Source organism: Larus michahellis, chromosome 1 (assembly GCF_964199755.1).
Source record: "Larus michahellis chromosome 1, bLarMic1.1, whole genome shotgun sequence".
NCBI lineage: Eukaryota > Metazoa > Chordata > Aves > Charadriiformes > Laridae > Larus > Larus michahellis.
In genome coordinates, this window is record NC_133896.1 from 152,411,696 (window position 1) to 152,429,369 (window position 17,674).

A 17,674-nucleotide genomic window follows, 5' to 3' on the forward strand; every position below is an offset into this window, starting at 1 on the left:
GGGCTTGCTATTTCCAGAGAGTAGTTCGTAGATTAAAAAAGACAAATAGAGCAAACTTTCCATAAAATGTGTGGCATCCCCTGGATGTCTTGCTACTTCGCTCTTCTGTGTGATAATTCTTCTGCTTGGAGTATGTTCTGACACCATTTTAGTGTCCCTGTGTTGCTGCAGAATTAATGGTGAACCATATTTCACTGTTTTTTAAAAGGTTTTTTCTTCCTCCGTCGTCTTTAGTGTTGTGAACCTTTTTCCTCCGAGATGTCCTTGTTCCTCTCTTATCTTTAACATATTCTTTTTGTACCTCAAACTGTGCTTCCCCATGTCCTTGGGCCTTTTAGTACCTTCCACAGAGCCATGGAAAATAGGGGCAGAGCTGAGAGGACACATTTTTCCACCTCAGTGTAAAACATTTTCCCCTCCTCCCTTGGTGGGATGGTGAGTCTTGAGGAGAAGACCACAGGCTTTTGTCATTAGGCAGAGGTCCAGAGTGGGAAATGGGAGTTGCGTCTCTCCAGGGCTTGCTGAAAGGCTTTGGTTCAAGAAGTAATAAGGTCAAGGTGAGGTCAGTCTTGGCCATTGCACACATGTTACGGCCCTGACTTTGTTTCAAAATCCAAACCAGCTTGCGACCAAGCTATAAAAAGAAATGCATATAATAAAGAGAGTTTACAGAGCCGGCAGAAGCCTGAGTACAGTAATTTATTTATAGAAAGCATGTGGATTGGTTAATAAGGGGAGAGCGCAGCACGATACAAGTTGTAAAAGAAAGTGGGGGCTGTGAATTCTGCAGCATTTCATCAGAGTCCTTTGTAATGCACCAGCAATACCTGGTCGTTACCATGAGGGCATCGTAAGGTGTGAAGGGGTCAAGATTTCTCCAAAGAGATTAGTGTCTTGGGGTGTTTCAGTTCTGGGGTGCCAGTCTTGGAGGAATCTGTAAAGAGGTTAAGGATTTAGTCCAGGAAAAAAAATACATATTGTTGTCCATTAGCTATAGTGGATGCTACGTATAGGTCTTTGTGTGGGAAACGTAGAAACTGGTGAGGAACTGTGACTTTAGTGAAAAGTTTTGTTGTGTTTTTTATCATTAATTGTGGGTGAAGAAGGGGGTTCAGAAGTGTAGTGGACATACCTCTTGCTGGAGCGCTTGACTGGTTCAGAGAAGGGCCTTTGGGAATGATGTTTGGGAAGGCCATTGGGAGACCAGGCTGTTTGGAAGTCTCGGGGCAGACTACGGGGTGTTAAGTGGAGAGCTGGAAAGTACTAATACTAGAACCATTTCTAAGTGCCTGTTTAGGAAAAAAACCCCACAGAACAGCTAATTGCTATGGCCCCACCTTCTGTAAAAATATGCTAGAGAAAAAAAGGGGTTTTGTCAGAAGTCAGCTGAGGCGAGTTGCAGCCCACCAGGGCTGGAGGGGCCAGTGGTGCTGCCTCCCTCCCAGCCCTGCGATCTGCCTCCTGCCAGCCCCGGTTCTGCTCTGGCTGCAGAGCAAACCAGTTTTAATTTCCTGATCCGCAGTCCCCCGCCCCACCCCGCAGTTTGCTTTTTCTGTGTTAACTTTTCTGCCATTTTCGTGATCTCAATCAGCTTTATCATATGATCCGATGAGTGCCAGAAAGAGCACAGTGCTCCTGGGAGAAATATGTGACAGGAGGCTGGAGGGGGAGGCAGGGGAAGGAAGGGTAGGAGCTCCCCGCCGCAGGAGCTGGGATCTATTAATTCAGCTCCAGCTGTACTGAGAAACCGTACCCTTATGGTGGCGTAGCTAAAGGGAGGCGATGTCTTGTTCTTGTCTGGCTATCGTGAGACAGGCGGAGAGAGTTATTGCAGGTCTGATGCATCACTTGAAGAAACCTCACTTTTTTTTTTTCTTTCTTTTTTTTAACCAGTGAAGACCAAAACACAGACAAAGGTCCTTTTGCAACCCCCTAAGCCTACTTGAGTTTACCTAGGAAAATATCAGCCAGGTACCAGGCACTGGTGCATAGAAATAAAATACGCAATACGTGGAGTTTAACTGTTCTGGCATGTTAATAAATTATCATTACTGACTATGAACTTTGCTAAAGTAAACAGAAGGGAAGCTGTGAATGTAATCTGTCTGTGCTTAATCTTGATAATCATCCCTTTAATGTAAAGAAATGCGTTCTAAGATTTGTGTAAGAATATTTTAAAAAGAAACTTTTTCTTTTTTAAATCCACCTAAAGTACTTGTTGGTTTTCATATGAAGTATTAGAAGAGAAGGGTCCAGCACAGTTGGGTTAAAACCCAGTGTCTGGAGCTCTCGTCCAAATGTTTTGCTCTGTGTATGCTGAAGTGATGGGTGAGACGCTGGTGCTGATGGTTCTCTCTCTTCTTCAGGGTCGGCATGTCAAAACGGGTCAGCTGGCAGCCATCAAAGTCATGGACGTTACCGAGGTGAGTAGAGGAACATTCTGCTTTATTAGGAATATCGGTAAAATTTAATAATGAGAGATGACGTATGGCTTACCTCCTATTTATGTTGAAGGGCATGGTCTTTGCATGTGAACGCTGGCTTTCTGTTTGCAGGACCTGGCGTCTCGAGCGCATCTGCCCTCTACGAGATTTCTGTGTGTTTGTGTGTAGGGGCCTCTGGCCTTCACAAATTGCTTTGGCTCGTCCCAGGACATATGAGTAGAAATTTCACAGGAGAGGGGAAAAAAGCCGGATTCCCTGCTTCCCACTTTTTTCTCTTAAATGCAGCATCTTGCTTTTACTGAAAAAGAAGGTGAGGAGGGTCCTTGACGTAGAGGACAGTAGTTTCCCTGGTACATTTGCAGCCTAAAAAGGGTATACATTTATTCAAAGGAAATGGGTCCAATAAAGTTCCCAGAAGCCTGAAAGCAGAAACATCTGCAGGAACGATGAGCAGATTGCTGGCAGAATTCAGCAGTGTAAAGTAGTAGTTGTAACTGACCCAGGGGGATTTACTGTGGAGCTTTAGATGGGAAAGACGGGAAATTAACCCAGCCAAAGAAATAAAAAATATATGCCCATATTTGAATCCTTAGATGTCTTGCAGTTTATGCTGTTCAAAAAGCAATCAGTTTAAATTAATTCTTCAAAACATATTGGGAAAAGCATGGGTTTTTCCCTGTTGATTCCATTTGTGTTTTATGGAGTTAGATCCGCAAATTAACACAACAGCTTCAGATTTAAAATCGAATGAGATCCTTGACCGATATTGCACTTCTGAAGAGAGGTTGTGCCTCTTCAAACCAAGCGTCTTATTTTTCTGAACTCTTCGATCTTATATAGATATTAGGGAGAAAATTATGTTAACGCATGTGCATTATAAAAGTAGGGGGTCTTTGGCAAGCTGGTTATATTAAGAAAAACTCCCACAAGGGTGTTACTGCAAAATGCTTTATATTTTGGTGTGTGTATAGGCGCCAACGGTAAAAATGGCCTTGGACACAAGCTCCTGGGTGAGTGGCTGGCGTGTAATGGGTAAACATGCAGGAAAGGGAGGAAAGCAAGAAGGCAGGGTTAGGTCAACTGATAGGACTTCAGTCATATCTCTGAATCTGCTTGTGATGGATGGGCAGTGTGACTGCCACTCTCTAACTTAAGCTGTTGTTTCTGCCAAGAGGTAGACATTCTTGTTTTGGAAGACAGCCTGATAAAAATCAATTTTCAGCTGGAGATTTTCAAGGGCTGCCTTCATGAGGAGGCAGTGCTATTTTGCTGCAGTTAACAAGCAGACAAACCAGAGAAGAACAAAGGTGCGTTGACATGCAGTGAGCGTTCTTTGCACAGCAAACGTTTTCATTTGTGCCAGCAGTTTTACACAGGGCAGCTTGCTGGACTGTGTGCACGATGAAGGCTTCTTCGTAACATTAAGATTGGCTGTACTGCACACTCCCTCTGTTTTTAATAGCATATGTTAATCACAAACAGTTGCAATAAAGAGGTTGCACAGCAAAAGGAAAACAATTGAAAACTGCTGTCTATAGTATGGCTGAGCTCATGTTGCGGGAGATGGCTCATATTTTGAAACTTTCTGTAATTTTTGGCTGGTTTTGAAACACTAGTTGTATATTGGCACTGTCTATCTTTTATCTCACAAGCTCATGCTTTTTTAGGGGATGAAGGGCAGTCACAGGGAGGAGTTTGGAGAAGTTAGCCCCATGCAGCTTAAAAGTGTTGTCGTTCCTACCAGTGGAGCTCATGTGTTTTTGCTTCAAAGTAATGAGCCTGCGGAGGCTAAAAATGTGGTGCAAATTCTTCCAAGTCGTGCTAAGTCAGCTCTGCTTTTTAACACCAGGCGTGGATGATACTGTTGCTAATACAAGGCCTGGGTGATTCGGTTGCATGTACCATTTTCTCAGTGGCAGATGCGGCTGTAAGATATTCCTGACCACTCTTGCTCACTGGTTTCTTGCCTGTCTCCCAACACTTGTGCCAGCACAACTGCCCTGGGGCTAGATGGTGACCTGGATCAGTGAACAGGACCCAGTTTCAGATTAAAAATACCCTCACTCCTCTTTTTCCCCCAGTTATTTATAACCTGGATAGGTTCATTGATCTAGTTTAGCACATGACATTACAAACAGTTGTGCTGTCGCTATGAGGAAGGTGGCTTGAGATTGGAAAAGAGTTACTGATAGCCATGGGGGAGAAGGGGTAGTAGCTCAAATTGGCATTGCTGCTAGAGATGGCCATATCATCAAGCCATGGCTTCCATTCCTCAAGGGGTGGATTCATGAACACCTTTTGCTGATGGGAAGGATGGAGCTGCAGCTCCATCCTGGTTCTAGCTCACCACAACTTCTGGGTTTTGTGGGAGGAAAGAGTGTAGGGACAGAGGGGGCAGTGACTGCTACCCTCAGCACTGCCCCAAAAGAAACGCTGAAGGAACCACAGCCTCAAATTTACCTTCAAATTTAGCTTCAAGAGGGCAGTTAGATAAACTGCTCTTGTAGCTTAATGGTAACTAACTGTGTCCATGCCCATGGGGAAAGAGAAATGAGTGGAAACTTATACAAAACTGAAATTGTGATTTTTTTTTTTTTTTTTTTTTTTTTTATGAGTGGCTACTGAAGGTCTAGGTGATCTGTGCCTCTGTGGTGATTTAAGAAGGATGTTAAAGGTCCTTGAATGCATCCAGAGGAGGACAACAGAGCTGGTGAAAGGGCTGGAAGGCATGTCCTGTGAGGAGCGGCTAAGGACTTTGGACTTGTTTAGTTTGGGGAGAAGGAGGTTGAGGGGGGACCTCATTGCTCTACAGCTTCCTGAGGAGGCGGAGTGGGGAGGGAGGTGCTGAGCTCTTCTCCCTTGATATCCAGTGATAGGACACATGGGAATGGTTCAAGGGTGCACAAAGGGAGGTTTAGACTGGGCATTGGGAAGCGTTTCTTTACTGAGAGGTTGGTCAAACACTGGAACTGTCTTCCGAGACAGGTGGTTGATGGACCAGACCTGTCAGTGTTTAAGGACATTTGGACAATGCCCTTAACAACATGCTTTAACTTTTGGTCAGCCCTGAATTGGTCAGGCAGTCGGACTAGATGATCGCTGTAGGTCCCTTCCAACTGAAATATCCTATCCTATCCTATCCTATAGACTATCTTTCTTCTGGGATACCTCTGATCCAGTGCTTGCTTTGCCAAACTCTTAACAAATTAGAAAGCCTAATGAGTTGGCTAGCTCTGTGGGCACGCCCCAAATTTTCAGTTTTCAAGGCCTTGATTCTGCTTTTCACACACTGCTCAGGACCAGTGAGGTTACATCAGTTCTGGGCTGTAAAGCTTTGATCACCCAAGTGGGAGGAATGTCAAAATCAGAATGAAGGCTTTCCTTAAAAAGTTTTGGTTGGCATGAGGAAAACAAGGTAGTATAACCTCCAATGAGAGATGTTGGAAGAAACATTACGTCTCTGTAATGTACATGGTGCTGTGGAAATACTCTTCATCCTTCTCAGCTTTTCTTGTGGTTTTCTCTTCAGATTTTAATTTTGAAAAGAATGGTGGTAAGGATGAGAAAAGAGGAGGTGGGCTGAAGATATCAGCTTGATCTTTGAATATATTATGACTAGTCAGTACTGCTGCCTGAAACATTGGGGGGGTGTTGATGTGCATGAAACTTTCCTGTCTTTTCCACTTTCCTCCTCTCTAAACAAATTAAGAAAAGATCTAGAAGATTGTATGGATCTTTATAGATCTTTAGATCTACAGCACTAAAGCACTTAAAGGATCTGTAAGATCTAAGGATCTATCAATCTTCCTACAGAATGGTGCATGTGTAGGTCCTATTTTCACTTTCTGAAAGAGAAGCTAGAGCACATGTAGGGTGAAAAAATTTCACTGGAGCGTAGAACAAATAAAAACAAAAAACACACCAGTCCTCATGAATTGAAAGCTATTCTGTTGTTGGAACGAGCCCAATGACCGTAAAAGGGGAACAATATGAACTATCAGCCTATACACACTTTAAAAATTGTTTTCCAAAATGTACATATGTAGGATGAATCTCGTGCTGCACGCGTGATGTGGAGGGAGGCGTTATTTGTGAGATTCCTGTAGTCTGTCTTTAATCTTTTTATTGTAAGGTGTCTCTGTTCCTTTTGGGGCATTGTTTTGGAGAAGGCAGTGTTCAGCCTGCCTCGACCCCTTCCACTCGCTGACCGTGCTGTTAGGTTTCCATGGGCTCCTGGCTGCGTCCTGCTGGGCAGCACTGCAGACTACCAAGTGAGCCGTGACTGATGTTATCAGATGCAACACAAGTACGCTGCAAGATTTGGCAGTCGCTGTTTAGTTAGAAGAATCCATTTTCTTGTGAAGCAAATAACGTTTAAAACCTTCGCAAAGCTTACTTGGCAAATCTGCCCGCATCCAAGCTGTTAACTTGCATTACACCCTGAACAGGCGGCTTGACTCCGCTTAACTCTTTTGGAGGTTTTCTTCGCAGCTGCATGGTTGTTTCCAGTGTCACTCCTGTGTTCCCCTTCCAGCAATGCTTTTCTCTTTGAAAGATTTAGTAACTGATTTTGAGGGAAAAACACAATCGCTTCTTTTCTGTTTGTTATAACCCCTGACGCTGCTGCTTCTTCCTCCTACCTCTTCCCACACACACTCTTGGCATCCCTTGGGAAAGTTTTCCGCATGCCTTTTTAATAGCAGCATTTCTCAGCTCTTGTGCCCAGTGTTTCATGACTTGTCCAGTCTAGTCTGTGTAAAATTATGCTAAGTAAACAACTGGATACTGTATCCTGCTGATTTATGAAAGAAGCTGGATTGCTTTTAGTGCTTGCCTGTCTTGCCCTTTCTGTACGTGCTCTGCAGAAAAATTAACAACCCCAAACCAAAACCTCCCGGCCTGCAGAGAAATGTGGTACATCTCCTGTACCTAGACAGGAAAGGTTACCCAAATTATTCATTGCCGTCTTCCTGACTCTGCTGACTGCTTTTTTCTGTTGCAGTAGGCAAGTCACTTTGATTCTTGTGAGTCTGTACCTTATGGCCCACGTGATGTTATAAACTGTGGTCATGTGGATGATCTATCCGTTGTCCATAAAATATCCCAAAATTGGTCTGCAGAAAGACCGCAGATAAATAAAAATGTGTGCGTATGTGTTGCCACACATGCAGGCAGACAAAATGAAGAGAAAACAGAAATAACAAACACCAAGTTTGCCCTAACTTTTATGTGTGGTTTTTTTTTTTCATGAAAACCCAAAGGCAGTCTGTGGATTTTCATCTGTTTGGAGGGGAAAAAAAATTAAAAAGTTGATGCCTCACTTTAGAAGACTGGGAAATGCAGATCTTCACAGCACTGTACAACAGAACTGGGTCAAGCCAGTTTGGAGAAGCTGAGTATGGTCTGGCCTTTTAGTGTGGAGACACGAATGCACTGCTTTCCTTTACCTGGATTTACCTGGCTTAGTGCAGCTGCCTGATAAAGTACTTCTATACCAGTCCATGCCTGTACTTACTGCGAATTTAGCCAAAGCAAACCTGAAGCCAGTAGTTACCAAAAGCCTTTGCCATGTCCCTTCCTCTTGATATGTATGAAACGGGGAAAATGGATCAAGGACCTAAAAATCCAGATTGTTCCCATGAGGGGTACTGGCACCCTGCTTGCTTGTCCCTCAAATGTGAGGTTGCTTACTACGAGCCTGTACAAAATTTTGTAGTCTTTGGTTTAAACAGTTACCTGGCAAAACAAAGAATCGTTCTGTGGAAAAGGAATAAATAGGAAAGGTATTTACAATGTGGACAGCCCAGCTGTCCAGTCTCTCCTGAAGCTGATTGATTAACCTCTGATCTCTTCCAGGGATCAGGTCAAAAAGGAAAAGAAAAGAAAAAAAAAAAAAAAAAGGCCACTGGGAACTTTCTATTACATTTCAGAGGAAAACATAGCTGGGCAGAACGGTCCTTTGAGCTGTAATGTCTGGTTTGGGAGGAGGTCAAAAAGAGCTAGGCTAGTCTTGCAACCAGTGGGGCAGCCTTTTTTGAGCTGCAGAGTATTTATATAATTGTCGGCTTCCCTCCTTAATTTGAGATCCCGCACCTACCTCTGCTGCATGCCTTCCCTTGGCAGCTTGGCACACTTCTTCCCCTGATGCCCGGGGGCTCAGCCCTGCGGTGCTGGCTGAGGTCTGCGTGGGACTGGGCTCTGCTGCAGCCCCCCTCAGCTCCATGCGTGCTGCCCATTTCTCTGCGGGACCCCGGCTCGGGTCGGGCAGAGGTGGTCCTCTCTGTCTTCACACTGTGTCAGGCATGTCGCAACACCCCTGTCCTTGGGTGGCCGAGCAGTGCTGAGCCTTCCAGCTTGTAGTTCCTAACACAGCAGAGCGACGTTTAACTCTGGAGAGCCTTTTGTCCTGACTGTCATACAGGGAGCAGTGACTTTATCTCCTAGCAAGGCAGATATATCTGACACCCAGCTTGAGTCAGGTCTGTGATGTTTGGATCTGAGCCAAGAAACTTTTGTGGAGCAGTGCTGGCACCAGTTTGTATTAAGGGCAAACTTTCACTCTCCTCATCCGAGTCTTAGGGGGTGTTAGCAAGACTGTGGGGCTGGAGAAGCTTACTTGGGAAGGGGAGAATGCCAGGTTTGGTGTGGCTGCAACAGGAAGGTTGAATAGGGCGCTCCACAGGCAGTTTGAGGTCAGGGCACAAAGCCGTGGCCGTTGTCAGGCAGCTTGGGAAATGATAGGCAACGGGGGTTGACTAGAGAGAGCTGGTGTTGAGCACGAAGGCTTTGCGTTGCTGTGTCCCGGCAAAGAACAACTTCACACTGGTACTGTGTGGTAGGGAAAAAGAAGAAAAGAGATGTAAAACATCCATACATGCATGTTTCTCTGCTTTTTTCAGTATACGGTTTCTTCTCAGAGCAAGGTTTCCACCTGAGTGGAAGTGTTTGCATACACAGCCTATTGTCAGTTGTCCTTGTGGGTATCCCCCTCTCTGTATTTTAACATGCTTGTTTTGGAGCCTGTTTCGAGGCTGGAAGAAACAGATGTTTTCCTTTTGCCATGAAGATCCTTGAGGGCACCATTGCTGCCTCACCAACATCTATTATCTGTCAACAGCAAAAGAGCTTTGACTGTGAAGGCTTCGTGATGCTCGTTTAGTGCTGTTCCTGTTGCATGGCTTTTTAGCTGAGGCCAGGAGATGGCTTCATACTCAAGGTTGATCGTGGATCACAAGGTTGATCACTGTGTTGAGAAATTGCAAGGAAAGCTTTGTTGCCTCTGCCTTCTCCTCGTCTGTGTGCTTATGCCAGGTCTGATGTGCAAGGTTTTTGTCCTGTCTAGCAGAAAATGTTTTGCCAGTGCTTCGTAAACTCTAATGTAGTTCGGGTTATACAAACTGAATTTATGGCCACATAAAGGGAACTTTTCTGTAGTTTGGAGCGCAGAAGAATCTCCTAATTTTAGGGAGTCAGCTTTACAATTTTGCCTAGCTGGCTGTAAGAGAACCAGGTAAAACTCTGCTGTAGCACAACAGATGATGCTCAGGATACACTCCTCAGCTGTGGCTCTGAGATCTGTTATTGCTCATCAGTATGTGAGAGCACACGTTTGGTACTGGAGCATAATGGAAACTAGAAGGCTGTGTAGGCTACGGCTGAGTTCCATTGGCGGAGGGGCAGGATTACATATTAAGAAAATTTCTCTGCAAGTCTTGAGCTCTTGGGCAAGTCTAGACTTTTTTCTTAATTTTTTTTTTCCTTTGGTCTGACGATATAACTGCATTGACACACTCAGAAGGAATGGATAAGTCATCTAGGTGAGCTACTGACGTCTGTTACCATTGTAATGAGTAGGGACAAGTGCTTGAATTCCAACTTCTAGGCACTGTTTATTACTCCAAGTGGGCAATACTCATGCGTTTAAATGTAATCCTGTGCCTATTTTTCTTCAGTCCTTAGGCTTGGTACCTGCAGCCTACTCTTGACACCTGCTGTTAGCATTGATGGGGAAGTCACTAATGACAATGTGATTTCATATGTTTATGGATGATTGCTAGCATCTGTATAAGGGAAATCTGGACCCTTATACTAGCAGTGGTGAAAGCTCAGTGTGGGTAGCGTGCGGATGCTTTCACAATCATGATATTTAACCTACCGGTCATACCTGCAATAACATGAATTTGAGCAGTAGCCTGTGCGGGTTCTAGTGATGGAGCATTTCTTCTGAGCCGAGGGGAGTGTTGGTGCTGGTGGCCTCAATGTGAGCATTTCACTGCTGCCTTCCCAAGCGCTGAGCAATGTTTGTTCGAGCTGTCTGAGGAGATTGGAGTTCTGATGGGAAACAGAAATGTTTTGTGTGCAGATAATAGCAAAAAGTATGGGGCTGCATTTTGTATCATTTCTGTCAGACACACAGCACAGCTCAATTTACCCCCAGTGAATCAGACATATTGTCTGCTCGAGGAAAACAAGGCAACCCTGTCAATACAGTGTTAGAGCATGTGTGCTCTTGCCAGTTTGGGCAGAGTAAAACCAACCAGGATTGTGACAGAGCATCGTGCTTTTCATTGTAGCAAGTATCTAGGCTGAACCCGGGTGTGTGGTGTTCTCCTCCTGCCTGAATAGATAAGCAAGAGATCCCAGGTTCCAGTGTGAGCTGCTGTTTTTCGGAGGTGCACTTTAAAATCTGACTTGGGCATTAGGATCAAAGACAGGAGAATTAATTTGCTGTTTATGTTAAAGTAGATATATCTGCTTGAAATGTAATCTTCCTTGGCTGTGTTTAATTGTAGTTTCATAAACCGCACCTGCCTGTGGGCTCCTCCTGTTTTTACTGTGACATTCCACATTTTTATCTTGACTTCCTAAGGAAATGAGGCTCCTTGGCGATAGCACGTGTGTCCTTGCCTTCTTTTCCACCAAATACCATTTGGATCTGCTGGCCAACTTGGGCCAAGTTTAATGAGGAGGAGAAATTCCAAAGATACAAAGTCCCGACGAGTTATGTGAAAACTGGCAGGCTGCGTGGAGAGAGAGGGGCTGAAATTTATAGCTCCAGCTTTGGGAATGGTAGGCAGGCCTTAGCCACTGTCCGTTATCAGCCAGCTGGCCACTGTTTTGCAGTAAATCAGGAGGAGGAGGTAGATTACTTCTTTTTTCTTTTAAAAAAGAAAAGTTCTGATGCTTGGCTTTCAAGTGAGTGCTGCAGCTATAGGAATGTGTGCAGGGTAGCACATGCAAGCTACTTTTAAGCATTTTAAAATCTCCCTCTGGTTCTTTCTTTAGTTTGCAGGCCCACAAATGGTATTGTACATTTGAGATTATCCTGCGTGATCTCTCTCCACCTCTTTCTTAACATGTGCATGTGTATATATAAACATAAAATAGCAATGTTACTCTCCAGCATTTAATGAGACAAAAATGTTTACTCTAAGTCCCTCAACAGTGCTCCTTTTGCAAGGCCCAGTTTGAGTGATTGTGTAGGGAGTTGTTGGGTAAAATACAGTCTTAAAGCCCAGCTCCTAAAACTAGAGATTATGGCAGCAAGTGCTAATGCGCAGGGACCTGGGAATTCATTGTATTCTAAGCTGACTTGTAACCATGATGAATGCTCCCCTTGTGCCTAACAGGAAAGCGTTCTTCTCCCCCGATGCCCAATCTCTTAAAAATGCAATGGGAAGCACACGGTTGAGCTAAGTGTTAAAAGAGCCTTGAAGATGCTGTGCAAACTAGTTCAATTGATCAATGCAGGAGAAGATGCTGTTTGTCTCCTGAGCCTAGAAATATCTTGGGTCCTTTCCAACAAGGAGCCTATGTACATTCCTCTAGATAGGTTTAATCCAAAAGGGATTAAAACCCACTGAGTGTGCTTCATATAGCCTCTCTGGCAGAGAACATTTTCTACTGCTAAATGAAAGTGCAAAGGTGGTGTTATTAAATTGCAAAGATTGGTGCTTCGTAATAAGCACAGTCTAGTTTTGCTCTCCTGTCCGTGCTGTCTCTTTTAGTAAGACCCTGCTTCAAGCATGATTAGACCGATGGGAGTCTAGCCAAGGAAGCATCTTTTTGTTCTGATTCCCTGTTGATTTTTTTCATGTCAGGCTTTATTTCTCAAATGTTTTGATCTGGAAAGGGGTGTCTGTGAGAAGTGAGCGAGTTAGCTGCAGAAGCAGCTGCTGTTCCTGCGTGGGGAGCACATTGCTGTTGTGTTTTGCCGCATGTTCAGCAGGTAAAATGGTAGCTTCTTTACTCAGCACATCACTGGTGCAAAAGGCATGGTGAGAGTTCAACAGCCTGCTCTCCTTTGCACCTCATTCTGCAGAGTGATGGGGGTCTTCACAAACGTCCCTCTCTGCCTAGTGGAGAGGTCAGCTCCAGAAATGAACTTTCAGGTTTTTTGCATGTCGGTTGATGTATGAGGTGTTTCTGCAGTGTTTCAGTAGAGCGGGGATATTTTCCGCTGTAGCTCCTTCTTCCTGAACTGAGTTTTAGCGTTTGCTTCTAGAGTTGGTGGAAAACTAAGTGGAAATCCTAGTGTAAATGCAGCAGCCCACAGACCTTCAGATAACTGTTACCAGCCTGGCAAAGCACCTTGGCTCTGCGTGCGAGAGCAAGAAAGGAGAGTGTCCGTGATTCCTGAAAATTGGTTTCTTATGTGGAATATTTTACCGAATGGAAATGTAATTGGGCAGAGAGACCACAGGCAGCAGAGAGAACGAGCATCCCAGTGGCTGCTGTCTGCTTGGCTCCCCTTGTGCTAACCTGTCCTCCCGGCCGGGCGGCCCTGAGTCACTGCTGTGGAAAGAGTGATGCAGAGGCAGCACCATTAAGGAGGGGTTTATTTGTCTCTTGCATATTTTACCTCTAGCATTTATTGGTGTTTCCTCTCTTTGAGGCTTTGAGACAAACCCTTTTTTTTTTATAATTTAGTTAGTTGTTTTTCACTCTGAATTTTTCTTTTCGCCTCTTTTGCTACGCCCCTTAGCAACAATTTATTTAAATGTAGGGCCTTGAGTCAGTTATAAAATGATAGTTGCACTGATGTATAGATCAGAGGGGGCTGCATTGTTAAACAAGTCTCCGCTCAAATTTGAGTCCCTGAGGGTGATGTTGGTTCCTATTTCAGAGTTGCTGCTGCTCCTCAATTCTTGATAAAAGAGTTTGGGAAATGTACCTTGCCTAGTCTTGATTTGCAACACAAATTGTTAAGAGTTTGAACCATTCTTGTAAAAATGGATGGATCAGCATGTAAATGCTCTTTCCCATGCCTACAAATGTAAACAAACAAAGACCCGTGTAAACTTAGGAGAGGATTCTCCCACTGTTAGGAAAGAAAGGAGGAACAGTTGCATTTTCTATTTGTAAATGTTCAGATGGCATCCTGTTGTGATACCAGTGCTTCCTCCTGACACAGGTGTCTAGGGGTTTTCCCTATTTTCTATTTACTTCTCCCTTGAGATGTGGTTTTACAGCACAGCAAAGCCAATTTGATGTCTAGCTGCTACTGCAGGAGCAGCCCTGCCTCTCTTCCTGCCCTTTCCCAGCTCCCCTTGTTACCAGCATCTATCCAGTCCCATCCTTCAGAGAGCTCCACTGGCAAGGAAGTATTTTCTTTTTTTTTTAAATACAGATTACCTTTCTACTCTTTTCACCCCAGCAAAAGCAGGCTCGGGGGTGGGTGAGAGGGGCTGGGCAAGACAGGGAGAAGGAGAGGCTTCGGCCGTGAGCTGGCCTGCATCATCAACATCATCTTCAGCATCTCCTCAGGGTTACGGCCGTGAGGCTGCCTGGGGAACTGCATCCATGCAGCCATCCCTTTGCAGCAGGAACCCGGGAGGAAAGCCCGCTGCAATGCTTTTCCAGCAGTCTGTCCGCGTTTTCCTCGGCCACCTGCGGTGGCTGCTGAAGGACTGTTTACAGTGCTCCACACCTGCAGATTTAGGAATAAAGAACGGAGTGTGAAGGTCTTTTGCAGGGATTCCCCCACCCTCTGATTCTTTCCACTGCGCAGCAGGCTATTTTTAGTCTGCTTGCTTGCCTCAGAAATTACTTCACTTTCTGCTTTGGATGATTTCCATAACATTTATTGTGATTCTGGATTCCAGCGTTCAGGATAATGTCAGAGCAAAGAATCGCTGTGTGGCGAGTTCGGTTCCAATGGTGGAGCCAAAAAACCTGTGCTGAGGATGTGTGATGCCAGCTGCCTCTGATTTGGTCACCCGCTAGAGACTGGCTTACGTGAACCGCATTTTGGGCCATGACCCATATTTGCAGGCAAAGAACCTTGTTGATCTCGAGTTTAATGGTGAATTGGTTAGTGAATGGCAAAAGAAAACAATTCTTTAGTGGTCTAATCCAGGTAGCCAGAGCAGATCTACCTTTGAAAGACATCTGTTTGCTTTAAGTGAAGTCTGAAACAAAAGCCCAGTCTGCCCTTGCTGTGTATGCTTGTGTGGAACCATTGCTAATTCACTGGAATTAATTTTCTTTAAAAAAAAAAAAGGTTTCTTCTACTGGTCTTCGCTACAGCTCAATAATGGAGGGGATGAATATAGTTGTGGAAACTGAAGGGTATTCATGAGCTGTATATTCAGTGGACAGCAGAGATTGTTCCTATTTTTAAGGCACAATATAGGTCAAAAAGTTGCATTTCAGTGTTTGAGACTGGAAAAAAAAAGACATTTAGTATCAAGCCTACATTCTTGTGAGTTTTCCATATTTTTTTTTCTGGGTCTTAATTAAGAACCACTCGTGATGGATTGATGCCCATTTTGGATTAGGGGTCTAATCCATGATTGTTCAGAAAATACCCATATTCATCAGAGAAATAGCTACTTAGAATGTGTATAAAGAGTCGCAAATGCTTTTACATGCTCCTTGAGACATGGCCATCTTGACCTGGCGTGGCCGATGAGCAGTGATCTCTTACGCAAGGGTTTGTCTGTATTTTTTCCTCCTGGTTGCACTCAGAGTGAGTACTCGTGTGACTGCTGTGCTTGTGGCCATCACTAGAGGGCTTCAGAGCGAGAAACCTGCTTGCCTTCCACATGATGTCAAGAGGCAGAAGTTTCTTTTGAAACCTGCTACACAGCAACGCGACAGAGACCTTCGAGTAACGCTAGTAGGACCTCACTGGTATTCAGCGGTTTTTGCATCTTCCATTCAGAGAACTTATTTCATCATTATTTTTTTTCCTTTTTAACCTTTTCTTTTAATCATCTTTACAAAATGAATGGTAAAACAGGGCCTTACCTGGCCCTCCAGGTACGAGGCGAGTAGGGCTGGTGGGCATCTAACAGCAGATAAAGGGTTTTGCGGCATCCTGCTCTTCCCTGAAGGGAAGAGGATGGGATGTGTAGGTTGCTGGTGTGCGTGTGACTACATGCCCACTCTCCAGGACAGAGCCCCAGTGTTGGCGTTGGGGAGAGGTGTCCAAAACTGGGTTGTGACTGTTGCAGGGTTCTACATGCTACGGTTCCTGGGGAAAAGTGTCTACTCACGAACCAAATGCAGGAGGGAATAAGGGCTGTATTGTATGAAAGACAACCTTAGCTGGGTGTCTTGCTTTGAAGAGGTTTGCCAATGAGTTGGAGGGCTGCCCTCAGCCAAGCCTGCTTTCAGTGAGGAAGTTTTATAGGTCATGAAAAGCGGCAATGTCCTTTTTTTTTCCCACCGTGCCTTGCCTTTATAAGTGGCAGTGCACATGCACTGCCGTCATCCCTTGTGCTTTGGATCGGCGGCTCGGCGTCAGCCCAGGGAGAATTGCGAGCGCCTCCGATTTCTCTCCGTGGTGTGGGAACGCTGGAGCACATAATGGCTGCGATTCAAAGACAAATGCTAGCTCTTTGCTACTGATCACTTTGGCAGAAACCCCCAGATGCTCAGAGACTACAGATGGAGCTGATTTGGGTAGAGTTGTCAAAAAAGAAAAAAAGAAAAAAGCACCCACAAACTTAGAACTTCCTTTTTTATTTTTTTTAATTATGTTTTGCTATCTTTATAATAGCCTCCCTGTTCTTCCTTTTCCTATTCTTTACCCCCCACCCCTCGCTTTTTAATTCATGCCAGCCAGAGCGCAGCTAAAGGCTTTTCCTAGCAGAGTGTCATTTGTTAGTAAACCGGCAAAGACAAGCTTAACCAATTTAACCAACATTTTCTGTGAGGCTTTCCTTTTTGACTGGGCTTTGGGATTTCTCCATGCGTCTGTTGGAGGCATGAGGCTGCAGGAAAACCACAGGAGAGGAGCCTCCAGCCGTGACGGGCTTTGTTCAGATGCCTGGAGTCTGGCAGAAGCTGACCTCCGCGACACATGGTCTTTCACTTAGCTGCCTCTCTCCAGCTATTGGAGAGGTCCGGTTTGCTGTGTGTGGGATTTCTCCTGCTTCCATGGCTGCTTGGTAATGTTTCCAAACCGACCGGCGGATCCGATCCTTGCCTCGGTGGTGGAGTGGGAGCTGGCAGGGTTGCTGCAGCCTGTCCCTTTGTGCTTGGCTTCATTGTCACACAGCTCCACTCTAAGCAAATCTGGTGCCTTTAGCATATCCTCCACATTTTTGAAGCTCTCCAAACAATCCGGGTTTCCACCTTCGAATGTAAATGCCCCCCCTCCCTCCATCCCCCATGCTTTGGCTGGGCTAATTGCTCTTTGTTTGTTTTCAAATCAGTGTGATTAAGGGGAAGATTTTTTCAGACTGTCACTTGGTCATGTTACGGGACTAGCATAGTAAAAAGTTGTAATATCTGTTGGGGTGAGTACGTGAGCACAGAATTACAGGCCTTTTCCTGCTCATGAATCGTGTTCCCCTGAGACCCTATAGTGATAGCATTACTTTTGTTTTAAGGGAAAAGTCCCTGAGAAGGAGACTTTTTATCCAGACAAGAGAGGCTGTCTGGTTTTTGTTTCTTTTATTTTAAACATGTAACTTTTGAATTAAATTTATCCTTAAGGAATTATAGAATCATGGAATGGTTTGGGTTGGAAGGGATGTTAAAGATCATGCAGTTCTAACCCCCCTGCTATGGGCAGGGACACCTCCCACCAGACCAGGCTGCTCAAAGCCCCATCCAGCCTGGCCTTGAATGTCCCCAGGGATGGGGCATCCGCAGCTTCTCTGGGAAACCTGTTCCAGTATCTCACCACCTTCACAGTTAAGAATTTCTTCCCAATGTCTAATCTACCCTCTTCCAGTTTAAAACCACTACCCCTCGTCCTGTCGCTCAACTCCTTCATA

The 17,674-nt window shown here is 44.8% G+C and overlaps 1 protein-coding gene across 9 annotated transcripts in view; it reads left to right on the forward strand.

Moving 5' to 3' along the window:
- Window positions 1-17,674, forward strand: part of MAP4K4 (mitogen-activated protein kinase kinase kinase kinase 4) — a 165,068-nt gene that overhangs the window by 75,890 nt on the left and 71,504 nt on the right. For all 9 annotated transcript variants that reach the window (XM_074609348.1, XM_074609357.1, XM_074609388.1 and 6 more), the window contains exon 3: window positions 2,367-2,423. In XM_074609348.1, the coding sequence (XP_074465449.1) occupies window positions 2,367-2,423 (57 nt within the window). The remainder of the gene's footprint in view (window positions 1-2,366; window positions 2,424-17,674) is intronic.